General features: G+C 37.1%; 1 protein-coding gene across 2 annotated transcripts; it reads right to left on the bottom strand.

Moving 5' to 3' along the window:
• Positions 1–1,123: 1,123 nt before the first annotated feature.
• Positions 1,124–5,163, bottom strand: h3f3c (H3 histone, family 3C). 2 transcript variants are annotated; one of them, XM_039760595.1, is made up of 4 exons: positions 5,038–5,163; positions 3,065–3,214; positions 2,623–2,776; positions 1,124–2,478 (listed from the first exon to the last, which is right to left on the bottom strand). In XM_039760595.1, the coding sequence occupies exons 2-4, from the start codon at positions 3,190–3,192 to the stop codon at positions 2,350–2,352; spliced, it is 411 nt and encodes a 136-aa protein (XP_039616529.1). In that variant the 5' UTR covers positions 3,193–3,214; positions 5,038–5,163; the 3' UTR covers positions 1,124–2,349. The 2 variants fall into 2 exon arrangements, with proteins under 2 accessions (XP_039616529.1, XP_039616530.1); XM_039760596.1 differs by lacking the exon at positions 5,038–5,163 and adding an exon at positions 3,848–3,933.
• Positions 5,164–11,277: the final 6,114 nt, after the last annotated feature.

Here is an 11,277-nt window from a genome sequence, read left to right as displayed (position 1 = left end):
ATACAATAACTTTCCCATTTTTGCTGATGAAAACAAAGTACAAAAGTATAAAACAAATGGTAATACATTCACAGAGAAACAGCACAGGGAAAATCCAACACGTCTGCTGTCATTTCAGCTTTTTAAATCATGTTGTTGTAATGTCAAGTACAGTAGGACACCACTTGGCCAGACTGAGTACCAGAATGTCTACAAATATTAATTACAACAGACACTGTTTTGTTTCTATGCCACAGATTATGACAATGATGTTTAGTTAAGTAAATGCAAATACAGGAAAACTGAAAATGTTAAGCTGAGGTATGACATTTTCACATAGCATTATTTCCTTTCTAGAAAACCTTAAATATTTCCATTATTACTCCAGGTATTGTCATTTCAAGCCCAGTGGTCATTAACAGTTTTCAAAACATATAGCCTTTATTTTTGTAATTGTGTAAAATAAGACCCTGTAGTTTAAAATAAAGAAATGTAATAGACATTTAAAAAAAAGACACAGATACTTTTGATATATTCAAGGTCAATTTGTTAGTTTAAATTCAAATGGGACCCAATGACTACTTCAACCAAATTTTAAAAAGTTGTGCTTACTTACTATGACCCTCCAAGGTCCGAGATAATCAAACATTATAGGAAACTCTTGCTTTTTACTCCAATTAATGACATTCTGCACTCAATTGAGACTTAAGGATTCAAAATTAATACCATTACATGTAGACACATTAGCTGGAAAGCGGCTCTAGTAGTATATTAATACCACACAAAGCTTTTGGCAATTCAGTTTTTTGCATTAGATCCTTATTCACCTAGCACCGTAAGAAATACAAATGTGATGGGACCAAAGCTTTACTTACCAGTGTTTAACAGAACAAAATACTCTTGTTGATGTATGGTAGTAGTCTAAAATTTCATAGCAAAGCAAACTATTGGGGGGGAAAACCTTTCATAACAGAGAAAAGGTGTATGCAAATTCTGAGATGCCACCTACTACCCTTCAAAATGAGACCATTACAGTGACCTCCGCAGGAAAGTGTAAAAACCACCTCAAATACAATAAGAGCCACTGTCCACAACAGAAAAATTTCAGACTTTGACCAAAGTACAAATAAAAGGATCAGAGTGATTTTGGTGTACCGTCTATTTATTACCACTTTAATATCAGAAATCTGGAAATTACAAAGATCAGCTTCAAATGCTTGAAACACTTAAATCAAAATAGAAAACAAAAATTATATATATATATTTATAATTATAGTAACACATCATTCCTATCAAGAAACACAAAGGCATATATATGAAACAAACCTGCAAAGTAAAACAAGGCAGGCGATACAACTGTGAATGCATATTTGATACAGAGCCTTAAAAAGGAGAACTAGTCCCCTGGCTGCCATTTAGTGAAGCTTTGGTATAAAACCAAGCACTGAAAAAAAAAATCAAAAAAATCCCATATTTCACGAGTTATGAAAAAATAAGGAAAAAATACAAAAAAGAAAAATTTTATAATAGGAAATGCCCAACAGATTACTGTGTTGGCTTCAAACATGTTTTGCTTGCACTCATCAGAACAGGCCAGTGAGCAGCAGGGAGACTCCAGGCACTGGTCAACTGCCCTCAGTTCAGAATTGTACAGACAAATGTTACTCTGTAACACCCCTGCACACATATTGTGAATTAAAACAAAGTTTAAAAAATCCCTGCTGACCAATACAGAGTGACCTCGTAGCACCTGAGCTAAATCTAGCAACACCCTGAAACTGGCAGTTATCAATTTTGTCTAACTGCGCATAAAGTAATACATAAAAAAGGAAATTGGCAATGAAGATGCCTATAAATCTGCTCTGACAAACTTGATTGCTGGTAGGTGTACATCAAAACAAATCACCAAGGGATTTGCCAAGGTTCCCTCCTTGATAGCCTTTACAACTCCTTTGCTACATAAAATCACACAAAGAAATGATACATACAACCTGAGTTGGAAACATCTACAGCACTGCTTATTCTGTTTGAACTGGAACCTGCTGCTCATTGAATAATTAAATTAGGGTAGAAAACACAGGCCAGGAGATGAGGACAGGGCTGAGTTAACTTAGCACCCTGCTGCAGAAAACAGCTAATCAAACCCTCATGCCCTCTCCCTGTCAACCTGACACCATCTGATCAGTGCAAAGCTATTACATGCACAAAAAGGGTGCCTCCAAATTGGCTCTTATCGGACTAATAGACTTAACAACACAGATCCCATGATCTAAAAGACTACAAACAGAAGTAGGAAAAACTAGAGTCTGTACTATAGAAGATTTAGTAAAGGGAATTGTAGGGTTTTCTTTAACGTCTTCAGCCTCCTTCTTAAGCACGTTCACCACGGATGCGGCGTGCCAGCTGGATATCTTTGGGCATGATGGTAACTCTCTTGGCATGGATGGCACAGAGGTTGGTATCTTCAAACAGACCAACCAGGTAAGCCTCACTGGCTTCCTACATAAGTGGGGGGAAAAAAAAAACAAAAAAAACTATTGAAATTGTAATGACATTTCACAACACACAGTTTCAAGAAAGTAAAACCTCTTCCACACCACTGTTTTACTAGCCTTCAGCATTAAAGGATCAAGCCCATCTCACCTGCAGAGCGCCTATTGCTGCACTTTGGAAACGCAGATCAGTCTTGAAATCCTGGGCAATCTCTCTCACCAGTCGCTGGAAAGGCAATTTGCGAATCAGCAATTCCGTTGATTTTTGGTACCTGCGAATCTCTCGCAGAGCAACAGTACCGGGCCTATGAAAAAAGGAATATATAGAAAATGTTCAGGCATCCTGTTCTTTTCCAACTGTAAAGTCAACCTGCTGAAGACCATATTCTTAAATCAGCTGTAAAATAAGTCTTATTGGTACAAAATAGTTTACCCAAAGTATACAACTGAAATGGCTGTAAACAGAAATTATCTTTAAATCATTTGAATTGACCAAAAGAAACTGTAGATTATATGCCACTAAATCAACAATCCATAAACACAAATGTTGTTTTAAGACATCTGAAGATTCTGATCAAAATAGCATTTTTCACCTGTAACGATGAGGTTTTTTGACACCTCCAGTGGAAGGAGCACTTTTGCGTGCAGCCTTTGTTGCCAGTTGCTTGCGAGGTGCTTTACCACCAGTAGATTTACGGGCAGTCTGCTTGGTACGAGCCATTCCAAAATCTGGTCAGGTAAAACTACAGAACAAAGAGTAAAGAATGCAGTTAACACTTACCAAACTATGCAATGAATAGGGGTTTGATTAAATATTGACCCATATTAAATAGGCTTATGCGGCTGACGTTGCTTTATGCATCATATTAGATACCTAAACGAATATACTTATAAATAATCTTGAATAAAAAATAACCAAAACACTCTCAAAACCGTTAATCCAATTCGCTGCTTTTTCGTTTAACTATCCACCTGATATGAAGCAGGAACAAACACGGAGATTGGCTACTCACCCAACGCGCGGCCAGCTCACTCACACGAGGCTAATTTGCGTAACCAATCAAATGCACAAGTCCAAATCCGGCGCCCTAGAACATGTCAGCCACCCAAAAATTAAGGAAAAATAAAACCCGCGTTCTACATCTCAAGGAGGTAAAAACACACGCCACTGACCAAAATGATTAATAAAATAAGGTGGAGAAACACATGCATGCAGAACAATTAATCACATTCCCGGCACATGTAAAACTATGGGGATATAAACAGGTTTACGATACAATGAGAGTGTTAACAGGTCATCTTCAAATTATCCCCAGCGTCTTACCACAAAAAGTAAGATTACGATCACCTCCTATTCCAAACCTATGGTTTCTCACCTCACCACTATGGCGTATCTTTACTGAAAGACCGACGATTAATCTCAAAAATGTTATCGGGTCTGACAGAAAAAACACGTCCACTCAATTTTTCAAACAACCCGCAAATAAATTCCGCCCAATCTCAGTTAAGAAAGAAATAGGTATGGAGGCGGGGAAAAGGTGGCGGTGGGCGGAATCACTCTGAAGATGGCCAATCAACAAACAGACAGGCTTCCGTGGACATCACATCAGCTTTTATGATTGGATACATAGAATATCTCACTCCCAGAAAGTTGAAAAAAAAAAAAACAAACAAACAAACACGCAACTGCTCACATCCTCAAATATCAAGCGTTTTGTCCACAATAAATAATACGACTAAAGCTTCACAATTATTGGAAGCTAGTTTACTCAGAGTTCACCAACTGATATTTGCATATCTACGTAGAATTAAAAAAATCACCGTTGTCAATAATACTGCTTTAAATAAAACACACATTCAAATCTTACTACTACAAATGTGTCTAGCAAAACCCATAACGGAAAAATATATTTTTTTATCCTATAAAATACCGCAATAATAGAGCAGAAATAAAGGACAACACGTGACAATAGTTACAGCCAATCCTCCTCAACGTTTCAGTGAGAAGGCGGAGCTAAACATATCCCAAGATAGGCCATCTACTCTTAAAAACCTTCAATCAACTTGTTGTACCTGGCATTCAAGGTATCCAATGTCTAAGCATGGTAGCTCGATTCCAGCCAATCATCCAGCGAGCACAGACTTTGTCCCGCCCCTGTGATGCACGGCACAATGGCTGCCGTTTGAAACGCTGCCGGGCCCGAAAGTCAAGCAACACTATCCAGCAGGGAGGCTATGACGGAAAATCAACCTAAAATATGCCATAATAGGATACAAACATAGTCTTCAACGACGGAAAAATCACCATAACATCCCGAAAATTATAAATGAACTATATTCTCTAGGAAGTACAGACTCGTCAGGTACATTAAAATATATCGCATATCCACATCGAACTGTGGGTTTTTTTCGCCCGCACAAGTACAGCCGAAGACCCATTTTTATGCTTTAATATGGACCCCGTTTTGTGCCCAAAACCCCAAAAACAATCACTTTTCTCTTAACCTCAGTTCTTAGTAGGATGAAGGGCAATATCACACCGATTTTTGGTTGAAAATGCGCTTACCCAAGAAAACTGGACGACGAGCGGTGTTCCAAGCACAAGTTCAGCCTTTCCGATGGTCCGTGTTTACTGAGTCTCACACACAATGAGCGCGGGGAGGCCGGCGGGAAGATGGCCGCCGTGCCAATCAAACGCCTCCTACACGCCGGCCCTGCCTCCCCAGTCCGCCGGACTACAGAGTATGGAGGGAGTCCGCTTCAAACTGTATTGAACATAGCGATTGATGGGTATCCTATATGGCGATCGCAGAATTTAAGATTGTCATTTCATTTAATCTTGTATGTATTTCATATTCGATTTGTATCAGTACGTCTTTTTAGGGTAGCAATTAACGCAACCAGAGCCCCCCGGTTTGAATGCCGAGGATTCTGATTTCCGGTGTCACGTTCGTGATCTTTAAGCTGCGTTACATTTCCCTCGTGTCTTCAAGGGATTTCTAAAATCTCTCCGCCAACTATTGATCGTCACCTACATTGGAACTTGATGTTGCAAATAGTAAAGGCTTATATTAATTAAATAACCTGATGATACGAAATACGAGGTTTACTTGGCGCTAGTTGTAGGTATCAGAGTTAACCTACAAAACTGGATCTCTAGTTGGCTAACAGGCAGGAGACAAAGAGTACATATAACGGGAGAATGCTCCACTTGGAGCAAGCTCAGTGGAGTCCCGCAGTACTTGGACCATTACTTTTTCTGATTTATATTAATGACATTGATTCTGTTATAGTGGGTAAACTTGTGAAATTTATAGAACTGGAGGGATGTCAGACATTGAGGAGGCAGCAAAAAAAACAAAAAATCAAAAAGACCCCAGCAACCTTCAGAATTGGACGAACATGTAGAAAATGCATTTTAATTTTAAAAAGTGCAATGTGCTTCACATGGATAAAAGGAACATCAGTTATAACTAAAAGATGGGACACACTGTCATTACAAGAATCAGCCCCTGAAAAGGATTTAGTGGTATATTTTGGTGCAACATTTTAATCAACTAGATAATATACAGAAGTAATTAAAAAGGCAAAATGTTAGGTTATATCATAAAAACTGTTGAATTTAGGTCAAGAGACATTGTGCTCAAACTATAAAATATACTAGTAAGACCACCTCTGGAGTATTGTGTGCAAGAAAGACATAGCAGCTCTGGAAGCTGTGCAGAAGAGAGCAACCAAGTGCACTCAAGGACACGTCCTGCTCTGACAGACTCGGAGGATTGAATCTGTTAAATCTTCAGCAGAGGAGACTGCATGGAGACCTAATCCATGTTGTTAACATCCTTAAAACCATTAATAAAGTAGATCCTGCAACATTATTTCAGCTTAACAGTGAATCACATACTCCAGGACACCAGCAGAAAGTAAGGGAAAGTACATTTAAGACTGCACTTCTTTATGCAAAAAAGAGATATGGTACCCTGGAGCAAACTACCGAGACATGTAATTGAAGCATAAGCCTTGAAAATCTTTAAGAAGAATCTGGATGAGATACTGGGATAGCTTACCTATTAGCTAAACAAACTGACTTGATGGACTGAATGATCTGTTCTCGTTTGTCAAGTTTCTTATGTTTTCTAATGAGCCAATGTACAGAATGGATTGAAATAATCAGTTGACATACTGGCAATTAACAGAAAAATGCTTCATCCAGGGTTACTAGGTGCTATAGTCAAAATCCCCTCATCAGCCCACCAATTTTCCAACATTGTGGGAATGTTTCCATATTCTGAAAAGCTAAAAATAAAGAAAAATAAAAAAAAACTCAAATATTGTTTAGTAATTTACACAATTAATAAATGCTGTGTCAAAAAAACAGGAGTACTCAGCTATTGTAAAGGAAGGTTTTGTCAGTTATTCAAGTAAATTATGTTGCCATTGCTAGCTGTGGTTACAGCTGTAGTAAAATATTTAAAATTATTCTAATGAAAGATCTCTTCTGACTGCCAGTGTGCATTCCTGTATTCCATCTGCAAAAGAATACCAAGTTTGTCACTACATGACAGATATCAGCAAATGATTGGCACCTTTTGCTATCCAAAACAGGTTAAATATTTGACTTGATAAACAGCCATGCTAATGAAAAACCTTGGTGAATATATTCCTTAATGATAATATTGTTTAATGGAACTCACTGTATATACATTTTTTATAACATGTAAACTTAATTTTAAACATGTAAAGGCAGTAGTCTCTGCTCCGATATAAAGTTTCATTGTAAAATGGAACAACTCTAAATCATGATTATCCCAAAATATATGCATTCACTAATCACAAACCCAAACAATTTTAGAAACGCAAAGATAATCATTTAAATAATAAATACACTACATATTGTATAAACTCTGGTTCTGTACTCAATTTACTGCTGACATTACAAATGGTAATTGTTTTACAGAAACATATTCAAAAGATTTGATTCTTTTCTTCTACAATTCTCATACCAGTCCTAGATTTGCATTTGCATCTAGGTGGAACTCTGATTTTGGTTAATAAAGTTAGAAATTTTACAGGTTGAGTACAGACTGTGGTGGGACAAGTATTCTGTTCGTAGATGGTGCATCAATCCCAGACCAATCTGACTCCTAGCCAACTATGCATGTGGCCTTGAGATGAGTGGTGGAACAATGGCAGGTGGCTGTTCAGTATGTTGGTTATTGTTGGATGATAGTTTCATCAAGCATTTGGAGGTAGGGAAAATGTGGATGTTATGGAAGTGTACTTCCTTAAGAAGGTAATTTGCATACAAACCCACTTCTGTTTAAGAAATCCCCCCATGTTATATTTTTGTACCTCCATATTTCCCTCATGAAACTCTTCCCTCTTCCCCCTACAAAACTGATTTCCTTCTAAAAATTAACATTTTCCCAGTGACTTGGCAATCCTGGCTTCAGCCTGTTGGAACTGGAAGTTTATGTTGAGATTGCAATAATATCTCTCTATTATAATAAAAAAATATCTTGGGAGACGAGACTTTTTATCGTAGGATAAATCTTGGGAGACAAGACTTTTTATCCTGTGATGAGACATGATGTTTTGAAGAGAGACACTTTCATGTTTTGTGAGATGAGACTTTGTGCCAAGAGATCTAACCACGCCCGGGAAATAAAAGACAAAGAGTAAATGACAAAGTAGAATGTCATAAAGAATTCAAAAACGTTGGCGTGATACACATGCAGAGCAGGTTAGAGATAATGAAAGTACGAAAATTCGAAAGTCTCAAAAAAATGATAGTAAAGATCGCATTAACGCAAACAAATGGGAATTATTAATCGGTGAAATAATGGAACAGTGAAAAGAGATCATATATATTTTTCGATTTTAAATTTTAAGTCGGAGACTTGTAGATCGTCTAATTCGTGTTGCCATCAGGGAAAAGCAGTGTTTCTTCCCAATGAAGAGGCGTATCCGTGAGAATTAGAAGATTGCTTGTTTGGTGAAAGTGAAATCCCGCGAGAGAAAATATCAAGTCCCGCGAGACAAAACTTTACACAAAGAGATTTGGAAAAGTCCTGCCCACATCTAAAACGTTTAGAACCACACACATGGTTCAGTTATTTCTCATTTGTGTGAGTGCTATTATCAGACATAGTTCATGTAGAGAGAAAGAAACAATATTCACTCACAGGCAGTTATATGTTCCGTTGTAACAATGTAATTCCAAACACGGAATCAAAATTCAATACGATATTGATGAAAAGGTAAAAGTGAAAAGAGATTGAATATATGAACATAGGTGATATAACTAAAGTATGTAGGTATTGTTTGGCTTTAAACTTTAAGTCGGAGACTTGTAGATCATCTAATTCGTGTTGCCATTAGGGAAAAGTAGTGTCTCTTCCCAATGAAGAGGCCTATCCGCAAGAATTAAAAGTTTTCTTGTTTGCGAGCGGCAGAGATGCAAAGTTGCTGGTGCATAGTGCAGGCAGGGGGGTTGGCGAGTAAAGCGAGCAGGGGTCAAAACCCCCTAGTATTTTCTAAATCTAAAATGGTATGATGTGCTAACATCGAGATGTTATGCTTCAAATGTAAACTGAAAACTCACCAGGAATAGTGGCAGCATTGTTAGGTACTACAGTCAAAGTCACCCCTTCAGCAAGCTAATCCCCTCCATTTTGAAAATTTTCCTGGGATTATGAAAAAATTATTTTCAAAAAATATTTAGTAATTTACATGTTTAGTAAACGCTGTTTCAAAACCACAGGACATTGCTGTATTGCAAAGAATGGGTTTGTCACTTGTATAAGAAAATTATGTAGCCTGATGTTGGGCTTTAGTTGCCATCTGCAAAAGATTGTCATGTTTTGGGCAACTTTTGACAACGAACTTACTGTATTTAAATCTCACATATGAAACAACATTTTAAACATGTAAATACAGCACAATATTCTCTAATCTGATATGTACAATTTCATTTTAAGATAGAATAACTCAAGACAGTGCTTATCCTAAAATATAGCATGTAATCACTGTTTTATCTGTAAGCCAAAAATGCAGAAAACCAAAACTGATCAATTAAATAATAAAGACCCTACCTGTAAACTTTGGTTCTGTACTTCATTTAATCACTGCCTATAGCATAATGCTATAGGGGCTACCATTACACATGCTGTTTTATATACAATATATACCAAATAATTCAATTCTAATTTTGTGATGTTAATACAATAGCATTGCAGAACTCTGCAAGCTAGTGCCAGGCCTAGAATTGCTTTAATGCTTAGCTGGAAATCTGAATATTGTTAATAAAGTAAGAAGAGTTAACAAAGCTAGGGTGGGATAAGCATGCATTGATCAATTGACCTGTCACTCTCAAAGCACTCTGACCCCTAACCTATCAAATACAAGCTCCAAAATGAGTGGGTGGAACCATGACAGGTGGATGTAGCAGCATACAGTGTGTTGGTTATTTTTGGATGATGCTTTCATTGAGCATTTTGGAATGGAGAAGACATGGAAGGTAAGACACACACACACACAAATCCTCCTTATTTTTAAGATATTACCTTATGTTACATGTTTGTCTCCCCATATTTTACCCTATGGAACTCTTCCTCACCATTGCTCTGATTTTCCTCCTGAAATCAGGGAATCCTCCTGACCTGGCAAGCCTGAATTGTGAGGAGCTATTCTAGTTACTGTAAAGCTTCACAAATTTCCATTACAGCTCCAAGAGATGTTAATGCCAGGAGCAAACTGTGGGGTTGATGAAGATTTTTCAGTGTTTAACCAGCAGGAAACAAACAGCACAGATAAGAAGTGAATGTTTCATGTGTAATGAGGTCATCAGTCCCTCAGGGGTCTGTCTTTCGATCACTATCTTTAAAGGATAATTTCAGTATTTTTCAATTCAAAGTTATTTCTTCACAGTCTTGGTGTTATGGTTCAGCCAGGCTTATTGCCCTGACATGTTTATTTATTATGTATTTAATGTTGTTATTGTTATTTATTAAATTTCCTTGTTTCTTCTTTGTTCTTAGTTTCCTTTTTGTTAGTGACCTTTAATTATTTAAGATATAAATATTTGTTTCCATGTGTGAATGGATATTTTCCTGTGTTTCTTGTATTTTGTGAGTGATACCCAAGAGACATGGACAACCTGACATCACAACTTCTGAGCATCACTTTGGCTACTTAGGTCAGAGCTAATAGAGTTCAGGTGTGGTGTTTTGTTTCTCTGCTAGTTTAGTGTTTCTTTATGGATTTTCTAGTATTTATCTTTTTCTGTTTAGCTTATTGAAATTCTCTTTCTGGATTACGTATTGGGACTTCTTTACACAGGATTGCCTTTTGGCAGCTCTCCATTGCTGCTTTTTGAGCTTTTCTGGCATTTTTGCTATTTTGAATAAGTATTTCTTGTTTTGTAAAGTTTGTTGTGATTGTCTCTTCAACCAAAGGTTTTTACAGTTTCTTTTCTTGGAGAGACTCTTGGAATATTTTCGGACATTTAAGTTGACTTCTGTGGTTTACAACCTTTTCAGGCCTGTGGTGGCCGAGTTGAGACTTTTTCCAGACAGGAAAAGGAGTCTCAACCTGGCTCATGAACCTCTTAAAAGCCTCACACCTCTGTTTTGTTGTGGTCCTTACTCTCTTTTAGAACACATGGTATATTTTTAATTTGCAACATTAAATTGTCTTCTAAAGTGAAGTATTTTTATGAAATTTTAAAAATGCCTACCTTGTTCTTATGTTTTAAAATGGAGGTGATAATTGCTGTGGTCTACAAATGAAAATAAAATCCTTAAAG

Source organism: Polypterus senegalus, chromosome 8 (genome assembly GCF_016835505.1).
Source record: "Polypterus senegalus isolate Bchr_013 chromosome 8, ASM1683550v1, whole genome shotgun sequence".
Taxonomy (NCBI): domain Eukaryota; kingdom Metazoa; phylum Chordata; class Cladistia; order Polypteriformes; family Polypteridae; genus Polypterus; species Polypterus senegalus.
The sequence above is the reverse complement of the archived record's forward strand: the minus strand, read 5'-3'. Positions and strand labels throughout refer to the sequence as shown.

What these genes read in the sequence shown, in the direction of transcription:
- h3f3c (XM_039760595.1), bottom strand. Translation starts at nt 3,192, where the DNA reads ATGGCTCGTACCAAGCAGACTGCCCGTAAATCTACTGGTGGTAAAGCA. An exon ending in AAAAAACCTCATCGTTACAG is followed by an intron (nt 2,777 to 3,064) that starts GTGAAAAATGCT and finishes CTTTTTTCATAG; the next exon opens with GCCCGGTACTGTTGCTCTGC. An exon ending in CAGCAATAGGCGCTCTGCAG is followed by an intron (nt 2,479 to 2,622) that starts GTGAGATGGGCT and finishes CCACTTATGTAG; the next exon opens with GAAGCCAGTGAGGCTTACCT.